The 14,759-nt window shown below is 34.7% G+C and overlaps 1 protein-coding gene across 1 annotated transcript in view; it reads left to right on the forward strand.

Annotated features, from left to right (window-relative positions):
- LARS1 (leucyl-tRNA synthetase 1) overlaps window positions 1–14,759 on the forward strand; it is a 48,739-nt gene that overhangs the window by 17,433 nt on the left and 16,547 nt on the right. The window contains exons 13-22 of the mRNA XM_016126582.2: window positions 2,761–2,814; window positions 3,579–3,719; window positions 5,346–5,423; window positions 8,589–8,674; window positions 8,772–8,837; window positions 8,938–9,020; window positions 9,431–9,569; window positions 10,051–10,263; window positions 10,752–10,809; window positions 12,599–12,662. Of these exons, the coding sequence (XP_015982068.2) occupies window positions 2,761–2,814; window positions 3,579–3,719; window positions 5,346–5,423; window positions 8,589–8,674; window positions 8,772–8,837; window positions 8,938–9,020; window positions 9,431–9,569; window positions 10,051–10,263; window positions 10,752–10,809; window positions 12,599–12,662 (982 nt within the window). The remainder of the gene's footprint in view (window positions 1–2,760; window positions 2,815–3,578; window positions 3,720–5,345; window positions 5,424–8,588; window positions 8,675–8,771; window positions 8,838–8,937; window positions 9,021–9,430; window positions 9,570–10,050; window positions 10,264–10,751; window positions 10,810–12,598; window positions 12,663–14,759) is intronic.

Raw genomic sequence — 14,759 nt, forward strand, 5'->3', positions numbered from 1 at the left:
TAAAATTTATTTATTTTAAAGACTATTTTTTGGAGCAGTTTTAGGTTTACAATAAAATTGAGAGGAAGGCATAGATTTCCCATATACCCCCTGCCTCAGCATATGCATAGTCTCTCCATTACCAACATCACTCACCAGAATGGTACATTGTTTTACCAAGGATAAACCTCCATTGACACATCATTATCACCTAAAGTTCATAGTTTACATTAGAGTTTATTCTTAGTGTTGTATATTCTGTGAGTTTGGACAAATGTATAACGATATGTGTCCATACTGTAATAATCATACAGAATATTTTAACTCCTTAAAAATCCTCTGTGCTCTTCATACTATATGGTTGGAATCATATTGTATGTAGCCTTCTCAGATTGATTTCTTTCACTTAGTTATATGCATTTAAGGTATCTGCGTCTTCATAGCTTGATAGCTCATTTCTTCTTGTGCTGAATAGTATTCTGTTGTCTGGATATACCACGGTTTGTTTATCCATTCACCTACTGAAGGACATCTTGGTTGCTAACAAGTTGGTTAGCAATTATGAATAAAGCTTCTATAAACATTTGTGTGCAGGTTTTTTTGTATAGACATAACTTTTCGGCTCTTTTGAGTAAATAACAAGGACTGTGATTGCTGGATCATATGGTAAGAGTACGTTAAGTTTTGTACCAAACTGCCAAACTGTCTTCCAAAGTAGCTTACCGTTTTGCATGTCCATCAGCAATGTGTGAGAGTTCCTATTCCACTTCCTCACCAGCATGTGGGGCTGTCAGTGTTTGGGATTTGGGCCATTTTAACAGGTGTGTTAGTGGTATCTCATTGTTCTTTTAATTTTTATTTCCCCAATGACATATGGTGTGGAGCATCTTTTCATATGCTTATTTGTCATCTGTACATCTTTGGTGAGGTGCATCTTGTAAGGTCTTTGGTTCATTTTTTAATCAGGTTTTTTTTTTTCTTCTTATTCTTGAGTTTTAAGAGTTCTTTGTCTATTCTGGATAGCAGTCTTCTAGTAGATGAATCTTTTATAAATATTTTGTCCTGGTCTGGCTTGTCTTATACTTCTCTCGATATTGTCTACTGCACAACAGAAGTTTTTAATGAAGTCCAGCTAATCAATTATTTCTTTCATGGATTGTTTCTTTGGTGTTGTATCTAAAAAGGCATCACCATACCCAAGGTCATTTAGGTTTTCTCTATGTTATATCTTCTAGAAGTTTACAGTTTGGAGTTTTAATCTAGTCTGTGATATATTGTGAGTTCATTTTTGTGAAGGGTATAAAGTCTGTGTTTGGATTCATTTTTTTTTTTCATATGTAGGTCCAGCTGTTCCAGCAGCATTTGTTGTTCTACTGTGTTATCTTTTCTCCTTTATCAAACAAAAATTGATTATATCGCTGGGGGTCTATTTCTGGGCTCTTTATTCTGTTCCATTGTTCTAGTTGTCTCTTCCTTCATTAGTACCAAATGCCTTGATTACCATAGTTTTATGTCTTGAAGTTGAATAGTGTCAGTCATGCAGCTTTGTTCTTCAGTATTTAGTTGTCTATTCTGGGTCTTCTACTTTTTCATATAAACTTTAGAATTAGTTTGTCGATATCCATAAAATAACTTGCGGAGATTTTGACTGGGATTGCATTAAAACTGTAGGTCAAGTTGGGAAGAACTTACATCTTGAAAATATTGAGTCTTCCAGCCCATGAACATGGTATATTTCTTCATTTTTTTTAGCTCTTTGATTTCGTTCATCAGAGTTTTTAGTTTTCTTTATATAGATCTTATATATATTGTTAGCTTTTTACCTAAATATTTGTTTTTTGAGTGCTAATGTACATAGTATTGTATTTTTAATTTTAAATTCCACTTGTTCTTTCTAGATAAGTAGGAACTTTTGTACATTAACTTATATCCTGCAACCTTGCTATACTTGTTTATTAGTTCTAGGAGTTTTTTGTTGATTTTTCTTTGAATTTTCTGCATAGATGATTACGCCAATCTGTATAACTTTTGCATTAGCAAGAACATCCAGTGTTATGTTGAAAAGGAGTGGTGAGAGGGAACATCTTTGTTTTGTACCTGATCTTAGTGGAAAAGCTTCAAGTTTCTCATCATTAAGTATGATGTTAGCTGTAGGTTTTTTGTAGATAGTCTTTATAAAGTCTGTGTTTGGATTGGAAATTGAGAAAGTTCCCTCTCTAGTTTACTGAGGTTTTTTTTTTTTTTTTTTTAATCATGAATGGATATTGGATTTTGTCAAATACTTCTTTAAAAATTGCATCTGTTGATATATGATTTTCTTTAATTCGTTGAGGTGATGGATTTCATTAAACTTTTGTAAAAGTTTTTTGACATTCACATTTTCATTGCGACCTAGAATATGAACCTCACTTTTCAATGGCGTATATGAGTGAATTTTTCCTTTTTGGCTGTACAGTTTCATTATTTAAGCCATCCTCTAAAACTGTCACACTTTAAAAGTCCTAGATCCCATCTGGAGATACTTGGTCAAGTTAAAAAATTGCTCTGTATGGATAGAAAAAATAATAGTTTAAAAAAGAATAGTTTAAACTCCTAGAACTAATAAGTAATTATAGCAAGGTTGCAGGATATAAGAATGTATAAAAGTTCCTACTTACCAAGAAAGAACAAGTAGAATTTAATAATAGTTAAAAAAAAATAGTTTAAAAAAAGGTTGCTTCTCTCAGTGATTATATCAGTAAAGTGTTGATCATTAGTGTTAACTTGCAAATATTTTTGCAGGCTTTACGAGTCAAGTACGGAATTAGAGATGACATGGTCTTGCCATTTGAGCCGGTGAGTACATAGACCATTCAAGATATTCATAGCCATCTCTTCATCAGAGGAAAATGAGCTAACACTGTCCTTGTAACAAAATTAAATAATTAGTGGAGTGTGGAAGTAAGAGGGAGGTTGCTGAAGAGTTTACTTTAACTTGATATCTGCTGTGGATGATAAGAGTGAGAGAAAAACTAACAATCATTTGCTTAGCACTTGGCACCTGAAATTCTGGATCAAACAAATAGCTTTTAGCATCACCAGTTTTATAGTAGTTTCTTTGGCTAGTTTGGCCAATTTCCGGGCTTCTGAAGACAACATTTTGCCATATTATTCATGAATGTTTATGTTTTGATATTAGTGCCTGCAGAAGAAAACAATTAAAATTACTAACAAATAACTTTCATGAAAAACCCAGAAGACTAATTACAAGACACTCCATAAGTTTAGTTGTTTGTATAATTTTGCTAGTTTTAGTGTTAATTATTTAGTTAATCGTGTGCTACTGGAGGGTTGAGAGCTAGGGAAGGTGTGTGTGTAATAAGGGAGGGACAGTGTGGGGGTTGGTGCACAGAATTTGGGTAGTTCCTGTGGAGAGAAGGAAGACAAATTCACGTTTGATGTTACTCACTCTATGATTATCTCATATATGGTACTTCTATAATGATACATAAACTCTAAAATGACTTCACTGAGCAATACAAGCAAAAGGACTCTGCCCCATAGGGCTGTGTTTGTGTTCATTCAGAGTGAATAAGTTCTGACATCGCTGTTCTTTGTAGGTGTCAATCCTTGAAATCCCAGGTTTTGGAGGTCTTTCTGCTGTAACTGTGTGTGATGAGTTGAAAGTTCAGAGCCAGAATGACCAAGAAAAACTTACAGAAGCAAAGGAGAAATTGTATCTAAAAGGGTTTTACGAAGGTGTAAGTAAAAATTTTTTATTGTTTTTGATTCAGTCCATGCTCTCTGGTTTTCTTCTTAATGATTTAAAAATATATACAAAATTCAATATAGTTTCTGTTATATACCGATCTAAGACAGATTAATGAAATTAATAAGAGATTGTATTCTTCTATTTCTGAATTATTTTAATCTTTTTTTTTTTCTTGGCTAATAGCACTTACAGATATTACGTTTTTGTGCCCTTTAGGAATCTCTTAAGGCATGAATTTCTTGAGAAGATATTTAAAGTTAGTTCATATTATTATGCAATGAATTCCAAAGGTTTATTGCACGGACAATAATACTTGGCTACCTTTCTTTTGCTCTTTAAATTAAGAAGTTGATATTTTAAATATGTAGTTTTATTCAGTTTATTAATTTACTTGTTAATGCCTACTTGTGACAGATGAGCCCAACAAACATGTTCTGAACCTCTTTGCTCAATTGTGGCTGTGTTAATGTGGCTTATGACATTTCAATGGAAAGAAGACTAGGCTAGAGAAAGTAAAAATTCAATTAAGTTATTAATGGCTTGAGGTTAAAATGTATATTTTTAACGACATAAATTAAATGATTTTTATTTTTACCTTTACTCTTATTTTTCTTGATAAACAAGATTTGGTTGTATGTCTTTTTTAAGTGACTTAATACATTTTGGGTGATGATAAAAGTCAATGCTTATGTAGTACTTATGTATTAACTTATTTAAATCTCAAAATAACCTCGTGAAGTAGACACTGTTATTCCCATTTTACAGCTGAAGAAATTGAGGCACAAAGAGATTAAGTAATTTATCCAAGATCAGCCAGATAGCCAGCCAGTGACAGAATTGAGATTCAAACTAGGCAGCTTGGTTCTAGGATTTATGCTTTTGACCACTGCACCATATAATGATCAAGAAATAAAATTTCATAGTGATGAATTAAATAGATATGAAGCATTTTGGTGCGTTAGAGGACTGGAAGGTCGAAAAAGAACATATGTCTTTCACTTAAGATAGAAACTATTTGAGAGATACAGAGGAGTCAGGTAGATGGATGTCAGTGTCAGCTGGAAAGAGGATTGTGAGTCAGACCTCTGACAACGGTGGGCAAGCTAATACTTTGCCCTGGAATTAAATTTCCCCACTAAGTAAAAGGCAGAGTTGAAAAATAATAGACCTTCCTCTAAGAGCCAAGCTTATCAGATGGCCCAGCAAAGAAGAATGCTTGCTGGCAACAGGCGGATTTGGAAAGAGAAGCTGAAATTGGCTGAGCTGAGTGTGCTCAATTTCTTCTCCCAAAGCCTTTAAGAATGAGCTGAGTTGGTATAGTAGAATTCTCTCCACATGGAAATCTGAGAAGTAGGAAGGAAGTGAGTTTCTTCCTAATCATATTCAATGATAGCTATCCTAATTATACTAAAAGAAAAAAAAAAAAGCCTGTTCTAAATATTAGTTGTCCAAACTGTGCCAAAATAAGTTATGGTTATAAATGTGATAAATTTCACCCTAAAATATTTCAATCTGGTGAGTAGAAGTAAATTTAATTAGGGAAAAGTTTGGCGGGGAACTTGAAGCAAATTTTAATCATTTTGTCTGTGTTTTTCCCCATTTCTCATCCTTTTAGATAATGTTGGTGGATGAATATAAAGGACAGAGGATCCAAGATGTAAAGAAGATTATTCGGCAAAAGATGATTGACGCTGTATGTGATAGGCTGTTCTCTGAAGGCTGTTTTAGGAATAGAGCTTTTAGTTTATTGATGGACTTTATAGTGTTAATTAGCAACGAGTCTGTAGTAGAATTTGGAGCTATATATAAAAGATAGCATTTAGTATCGTGGCAGAAAATAGACCTATTTAGCAGTTCCTTCTAGTTGAGCTTCTCACCTGTAACACTGATGAAAGTAGTACTCTAAGGTTAGCATGTTTTCTCCTAGTGGTCATTTGAAACACTAGTGTTACAATTCTCTCTTTCTATAGTACTTCACTTTTTACTTTCATCCTTTTCCTCCTATATCTTCATTTTTATTGTAACTTTCTTCTATTGAGCTACTTAACTACTTTTTAAAATTTTATTTTTGACAATTATATGTACCCATAACCCAGAGAGACAATGGTCTGTAAGGCTTATTAAAATAAAAAAAGCAGCAGTTTCCTTTTTATCCTTCCACATTCTCTTAAATTTCTAGTTGGAGGGGCTCACTTTCAACTATTTTAGTTTCTTTTAGTATTGACCTCCATCTCTCTTATAGATCTCTAATCTAAATGTAGTATAATTTTATGATTTTATTTTTCAGTTTTAGTTCATACTGGTTGCTTCCTGTCCTGGTACACGGGTGTCATCTGGGATGTTTCTTGCCATTAATATTTCCTTTGCTTCTCTTGAGTTGGATATCCTGCTTCCTTCATTCTCTGGCTTCTTTCTTATTTACTCTCTCATTTTGGCGAAGCTCTGCCTTTAGTAGCTTTTCTAAGAATGGCTGCTAGGAAGGTAAATTGCAGGCTTTCATGTCTGAAATCTCTTTATCCTTTCATCATTTGCCCTGATTACCTGGTTATAGAATTCTGGATTGGAAACAATTTTTTCTTAAAATTTTGAGGGCATCACCCATGGTATTCTCGTTCAGTGACTGTTGAGAAGTCAATAAGCATTCTGGTAATAAGTGATCTTTTGTAAGTTACCTATGTTTTTCCCTCTTCTGGATACTTGTAAAATCTTTCTCCCAGTATTCTGAAATTTTATGATGATTCGCCTTAGTTTAGGTCAGTTTTCATTCATTCTTTTGGATGCTTGTTGGCTCCTTCAATTCGAAAACTTTTTTTCTTAATTTGGGGAAAATTTCTTGACTTTTTCTTTATTTCATCTGTTTCTATTCTTTATTTTCACTTTGTGAATTCTTACTATTCAGGTATTGGATTTCTTAACACTCTAGAAGTCCTTTTGCCTTTCTTTCTGGGAGAGTCCATCAACTTTTTTCTGAGTTTCTGTTTGTCGTGTGTTTTTTATATATTATTTGTGTGCGTGCATGTGTATGAATAAATAAAAATTTCTAAGGATCCACTTTTAAAATCTTGGATGGAAAATTTCAAACTTATAAAAAAGTGGAGAGTAGTATGATGAATTCCTGTATACGTATTACCCATCTTTAGCAGTTGTCAACTCAGGACCAATTTAAGAGCTTATTCTTGTTTTCTGACTGATCCTTTTTTATAGGATACTATTCTGCTTTTGTGGATGTGAAATCTATTTTTTTTTTAATTGAGATATAATTGAGAGGGATGTGAAATCTTAATCTCTTATTTCTCCAAGGAAGAGTTGATAACTAAGAGTGGTTATAAAAAGGTGATCGGAACCTTTTGGGATATGGGTAAGGCTTGTCACTGGGCTTCACTGGGGGAGAGCTGGTAGAGCCATTTGGGCCTTGGGGAAGCCCTGATGTTAGCTTGGGTTCTTGGATTCCCCACAGAAGATTCTTCTCGCTGGCTTAAAAGGTCTAAGCTAACAGCATTCTGGGAGCCGAATGGGAGAATACTGCTAGTGCAAGTGCCAACATCCAGTATGCTGGCTTTCACTTAGTCCCAGTTTTCAGTGTGATACCCATATCCTTAACTTTGTTCTCTGGTTGAGAGACACTTTTATCTTCTCCAGAGAGTAAACCTCTACTGTTCTGTTGGCATAGGAGAGGGCAGTTGCCTGTCTGTATATAGTGTGGGATTAAAATATCTGCCAGCAATTCCCGAGTCTTTTGGAGATTTTACAATGCCGACGGGATTGCTTTTCAGCATTCTCTACTGCTGGCTTAGAATTCAGCTAGCTTTTTCAATCTGCTAATATACAGTTATCACTCATCCTGCTTTTTAGTTTCCAAATTTTGGTGGATATTGTTTCTTTTTCTATTCTCCTTGTCTTTGTAGTTTCATACCATTAAAAAAAATCCTGTTCGTTGTTCATCGGAATTTTGAGAAGGAGTGAAGTTAAATGTCTGTTTTTAATTCACTACCTTTAAACAAAAGTCCCAGCTATTTAACTTCAGCATGAGGAATTGCATTAAACCCATAGCAATGAATATTCATTTATGAGTAATAATGTTGAATGTTATTTCAAAAATTCTCTTAACTTGACAAGTTCGGGATCATAATACATTAAGAGATATTTGGTAAAAAATAAAATTCATGGTCAATTTTCTAGTGGGAATTTTTAATGACAGTGTAAGTCTTTAGTAACAATATTTTCTGTGTTTAATTTTTATGTATCTATTTTTTTTTAAAGTTTCATGCATTTAATTTTCCATTTTATTTATATTGTTATAACAAGGATAAGAGGATGTCATAGGCAGCCTACCCTCTAAACCATAGGATGAGAAGCAATAAAATCTTTCATTTTTCACTGAAGAGGAATAATCTGTACCTAGGGAAAGTGATCCACTTGCTGAAGATGCATGTCTTTTCAAAAGCAAGTGGAAAATAGGGCAGATAACTTTAGCCTGGGAAGAAAGAAGATAAAATGAAAATGTGGGATTTTGATTATTGGTGGTACAATGTTTTTTTTTTTTAAATATTCCCAGTGTGGAACAATATTTTTATTTTTAATTTTTAAAAATAAAAATTGTCCTTATTTAAGGCTTACAACATGATTTGATATACATCTAAACAGTGAATTGATTTCTGTAATCAAGCTAATTAATATATCTCCTCACATAGTTACCATTTATTTTATGTGTGATGAGAGCACCTGAAATCTACTCTCGACAAATTTCCAGTGTTGAGTACAGTGGTATGGCATTTTTAAAGAGATATTTTTATTATCCTTGAGAAATAGAGATTGACTTGTTGCAATATCTGATATATTTTTATTTACTTTCATTTAGGGAGATGCACTTGTTTATGTGGAGCCAGAGAAACAAGTTATGTCCCGGTCTGGAGATGAATGTGTCGTGGCCCTGTGTAACCAGTGGTTAGTCTCACTTATAGCAAGAAGAAATTTCCTTCAGTCACTTTGCTTATCCTTTTGACTTTTTTTTTTCCCCCCCTGATCACTTGTGCACTCCCAGGTACTTGGATTATGGAGAAGAGAACTGGAAAAAACTGACAACCCAGTGCTTGAAGAACCTGGATACGTAAGATGGGAGAAGGGAAGTGATGAAGGAGGGGAAAGGAGATGAGAAACGTGGAGAACAGTAAAGGTGAAGAGAAACACTTTATTTTTACTCTCTCCAGATTCTGTGAGGAGAGCAAGAGGAATTTTGAAGCTTCCTTAGATTGGCTACAAGCGCATGCTTGCTCGAGAACTTACGGTCTAGGTGAGCAAACTTCAAATTTTTCTGTTTGAATGACTTCGCCAGTTACCCAAATTAACGCTTTTACCCATTCCTCTCTCTTCTAATTGTTTTTCTGAATTGGGAGTGGGAGGTCTCATCTAGAGGGTGAGGGGAACTAGGATGTGGTCCCCTACCATCTACCTCGTGGTAGAAGAGTGCCCCCTCTAACCCACATACTTTTTATGGTGTGACCTTTTTATACAAAGTTTCAAGTGCTTCAACCATTTTGCTGTTTATTTACAATTTTATTTTTATTAATTATTCAAGTAGATTTAAGAACTTCCTGAATAACGGCTTTGTAAATGCTATAGGCCTATTCTTGAAAGTAGATTCTATGGATGAAGTGTCTCTTAGGTCTCACATGCATTCACTTTCTTCTTTTTATCTTTCAGGTACTCGTCTGCCTTGGGATGAGCAGTGGCTGATTGAATCACTATCCGATTCCACTATTTACATGGCATTTTATACCGTGGCACACCTGTTGCAGGGGGGTAACTTGCGTGGACAGGCAGAGTCTCCACTGGGTATCAGGTTGGTAAATGGCTAAGGGAAAGAAGTTTGTCGGGAGGAGATGTGATCTTTTGATTTATGTATTGAAGCTTCGGTTTTTAAATATTTAGTTTTTATAAGAATTCATTTAGTCTACGGCCATGCTACCCTGAACGTGCCCAAATCTCGTCTTGTCTCAGAAGCTAAGCAGGGTCAGGCCTGATTAGTACTTGGATGGGAGACCACCTAGAAAGGCCAAGTGCTGTAGGCGTTTAAAAAAAAAAAGAATTCATTTAGCAGGGTTTTGTCCCAATGGTTTTACTTTTTTGTTCTTGAACTGAGAAAAAGTAATCGATAGCCCCTTTTCTTATTATTATCCAGTCTTCATTCTTATGGTAGTCTGCTGTCCTTATTTGTTACTATCACAACATTAATATTCCTAATTCATAGATTAAAATACTGATTCTTTCAAAGAAATTACATATGTAGTTATTATTGTTTATTTGTTCTGTTTTTAATATAGACCACAACAGATGACCAGGGAAGTCTGGGATTATGTTTTTTTCAAGGAGGCTCCATTTCCTAAGACTCAGATCCCAAAGGAAAAATTAGATCGGTTAAAGCAGGAGTTTGAGTTCTGGTATCCTGTGGATCTTCGAGTCTCTGGCAAGGATCTTATTCCAAATCATCTTACATATTACCTTTATAATCATGTGGCTATGTGGCCAGAACAAAGGTGAGTGCTGAAAAAGATGTGGACTGGATTTATTGCTTACTGACAGAGGTATCCTGCGGCTTCAATTACATAAGGAGTTATTGTGTAGGATATAGATTTACCAGTTACACCAGCATCAGATATCTATACTTATTTATTTTTTAATTTATACAAAGATGCAACATTGTAGACACTATTTTGTCTCTTTTTTTATGTAATAACATATTTCTAAGATCTTTTTATATCCATATATATAGCCCTGCCTGTATTGTTTAAATACTTACATAGTAGTTCACTATATGCCTATACCATAGTTTATATAACTAGTCCTTTATTAATAGACACTTCTGTTTTCATTTATGTCCTGTTACAAATAGGACTTAGTAAAATATTCTTGTACATTTGTTATAGCAAACTTTCGTGAATCTTTTAGCATTGACTCCAAAATTTTAAGCCTAAACCTTAAACTTTAAATTTTATTTTCTGTCTTTAAACATTTACCTGTGAAGTGACAAATGGCCTGTAGCTGTGAGAGCAAATGGACATCTTCTCCTCAACTCTGAGAAGGTAAGGCTCATTGCCTCTTTTTAAAAAAAAAAAAAAAATTTAACAGCCATTTATTGAGTTCCTGATGCACAAGAGTAAAAGTCTTTGATTACAAAGACAAATTAGACATGGTCTTGAACCTCACATAGTTTCTGGCTGAGGGGAGCAGGTGGGGCAGATGATACAGCATGTAGTGCCTGTTCCCATTAATAAAATCCTTGTTTTAACTGCCCCTACCCTATTGCCTCACAGCCTGATTTCTAGTACTGTCTTCCACTCCCTTCCTATGTCTGCACCATGTGGTCCTCTGACCCTGCTTTAACTACTATGTGCATCCACATGCGCATTTTAGTCATCATCTTACGAGAATTATCATATTTAGCAAACGAAAATAGGGGACATACTTATAATAAAAAATTTCTACCTGAAATTAAAGTTAATTGGGTATTCTGTATTTTATCTGGCAATGCAATGTCTTAAGTGAGTTGGCTGCCAGCTAACCTAGTGAGTGTTCCCGCATTCTTGAAATGACATGACTGACAGGACTCTCTCCTTGTCTTCCTCCTCCCCCCTGGACCACGCCTCAGTCTCTTAAATATTGAGCTTCCTCAGAGCTCCAGCTTCTGTTCTCTCTCACTCACTCTTCCCAGGACACCTTCAGCACACTTAAGACTCATCGCCTCTTGAACGTTAAAATTCTGCAGAAAGCTTTTCAGATGTAGGAAATCATTCTTTTTTTAAAAAAAATAAATAAATACCATAAAAAACATGAAAATCAGAGAGTTAAAAATTTTTCATTTAAAGTGTTTAGGAAACTAATAGCATAAAGTTTATCTTTAAAATTGAATGAGTAGAGTGGATAGTATTAAATGAGTGGAGGGACTTTAACTATTATGACATTGCCTATTATATTTGTGTTCAGAGTGACAAAAGGTGACAAAAATTGTGACTGGAGGAGAGAGAAAGAGACAGAGGAACACATAGAAAGGATCAGAGACAGAGATGGAAATATAGAGATCCTAGTGTTGAGAACTTAGAGTATCTTTCTCATTAAATTGAGAAAATAGTTTTATGGTTTTGTTTTTTTGTTTTATACTGAGACTGGCCATTAAATTAAAATAACAGAATTTTAATTTAATTCTATAGTTTGTTATAATATGACCTTTTCTTTGGTCTCAACATTGTTGTATTATACACTGTACAAGATACTTTATTGCCATATAGCGAAAAATGGATGTCATAATCACCTCTCTTTGGTATCAGCAAAGTTATGTATGATAAAGACCTAAAAAAATTTAAAGTAATATTATTAGGTTGTGTACAGTGCCTCCTTAGATGCACTGCCCTCAGGCAGAGCACACTTTAACAACCAATTATTGTGACCCTAATGACAGGAAGTTCCCTAAAACCCCAGCTCTGACCAATGAGCTAGTCCATGTATTTCTGAATGACTACTAGCTATAATGCTCTTTTTTATGACCAACTAAAGTGTTTCAAGGTTGTAGTGGAATGATTTCACGTGTCTAAACGAGTGGTATAGGCTAATGGAAAAAGCAGTGGACTGAGTAGCAGACTGGAGATCCTATCCTCGCTCCAACTAGCTGAATGAACTGTGTAAGTGACTTTATTGACTGGACTTCAGTTTTCACCTCTGTAAAATTAGTTTAAGGTATCTGTTTTCTTTTCACATTTCTAATCCTTTTTGTCCTTACCTGTTTATGGCCGACCTATTTCATTTGATTTGGCTGATTAGGTTTCTTTTATTTATATATATTCTTACTAAAGCCTACTCATTGGCTTTGTGTTCCAGATGTCAAAATCCACAGGTAACTTCTTCACTTTGAACCAGGCTATCGACAAGTTTTCAGCAGATGGTAAATATACTTTTTTTTTATTATTATTATTGCTGTTATGTAGGGTCCTATTCTCAGATTACAGAATGCAATTTTAAATTTATTACTTTGCCAATATTTTAAAGTATTCATGTTTTCTTTGTGTACAAACACTATAAAATTTAAAACATAAGAATTGCTGATGTGATCATTAGGCACAAATTCAAGCTAAGATAAGATTGAAGAGTTGGCTCGTAGAGGTGTTTAATATGTAGGCAGCTTTTCCGAAGTATATTCTCTATATTTGCTGTAAATATGGGTGACTTGAACTTGGGAGCGTTCATTTTTCAGAAGAATATTTTTTCCCTGGCCTCAGTACTACCATTCATTTAATCATTACTTTGTCAAGAGAAAAAATGAACTGACTGACCTGAAGGCCCCGTTCATTTCTTATGCAGCTTAGTCTGGCCATCGTGGCACCTCTTTTTACTGATCACGGCTAGCACAGTTCAAGGCCATACTGCAGGGGACGGGGAAGGACTAACCTATATAACTCGAATAGCAGTATTTTGACTGGACACTGTGAGGCAAAAAAAGAACTCTACACAAATACTGAAATTGGTAAATATATTTCTGTAGGTGGTGTAGATTAGCAATTCTGAAATATTTGTGTACTGCGATTGAACAAATAAGTATACTGTAGATGAGAGCTCAGTGTCAGAGAGAGAAGCTATATGTAAGTAAATGGATTGGAACTGGCGATATCAGGATGAACTCATGATTTTTAGTTTATATACAGATAGGTATAAAAATAAACCGATTTAAGTATGGGTTAGTATATGTGCAAGCATACCTCACTTTATTACACTTCGAGACAGTGCGTTGCTTTACAAATTGAAGATGTGTGGCAACCCTGTATCAAGCCAGCCATTTGAGATTTTTCCGACAGCGTTTGCGTACTTCGTGTTTCTGGGTCACAATTTGGTACTTCTCACAATATTTCAAACCCTTTCATTGTTATTATATTTTCGTGGTGGTCTGTGATCAGTAATCTTTGATGTTACTGTTGTAATTGTTTGGGGTGCCGCAGACCGCATCCACGTAAGATCACAAACTTAATTGATAAAGTTGCGTGTGTTCTGATGGTTTCACCGACTGACCGTTCCCCCATCTCTCTCCCTCTCCTCAAGCCTCCCTATTCTCTGAGAAACAACAATATTGAAATTAGGGAGATTAATAACCCTACAATGGCCTCTAAGTGTTCAAGTGAAAAAAGTCTTTGCGTGTCTTTCATTTTAATTAAAACGCTGGAAATCATTAAACTTAGTGAGGAAGGCATGTTGGAAGTTAGGAGAGGCCATAAGCGAGGCCTCTTATGCCAGATAGTTAGCCAAGTTGTAAATACAAAGGAAAATTCTTGAAAGAAATTAAACATGCTGTTCCAGTGAACACACAAATGATAAGAAAGGGAAACAGGCTTATTGCCGATATGGAGAAATTTTAGTGGTCTAGATAGAAGACCAAACTAGCTACAACTTTTCCTTAAGCCAAAGCCTCATCCAGGGAAAGACCCTAACTCTGACTTGAGCTCTGTGAAGGCAGAGAGAGGTGAGAAAGCTGCGGAAGAAAAGTTTGAAGTTAGCATGAAGTTTAAGGAAAGAAGTCATCTTAACACAAAATGTAGTTTCTTATTCTTTTTGCAACAATATAGTATTTCATTGCAAAATTAAGCTCTTATTGATTTTTTTCCCCCAATATTTTAGAATGGAAGATTTTGGTTGAATAATAAAATTTTGTTAGAAAACTTAGAAGAAGCTGTTTTTAGGACTAAGAAGTAAAATATGTATTTGTACACATAAGGTACCAATGTGTGTTTTCATGCATTAAAAGATAATATTTTGCTACCTCTGTATGAGGCTGAGATATCTATCCCCAGCTTATCATTTTTTTCCTTTGCCTCATTAAAAATCACTTTATCTCATTAACTTGGCATGCCTGATAATAAACACATATTGATGTTAAGTGTATGCAAATCAATACAGATGTTTCAGATATTTTAACAATATTGTTAGGGATACTACTTTTGGTGACTTTTATTTTTGCTGTTGATCCATGGCAGTTCTTTAAAGCATTTGTTAA

Source organism: Rousettus aegyptiacus, unplaced genomic scaffold (genome assembly GCF_014176215.1).
Source record: "Rousettus aegyptiacus isolate mRouAeg1 unplaced genomic scaffold, mRouAeg1.p scaffold_m13_p_7, whole genome shotgun sequence".
NCBI lineage: Eukaryota > Metazoa > Chordata > Mammalia > Chiroptera > Pteropodidae > Rousettus > Rousettus aegyptiacus.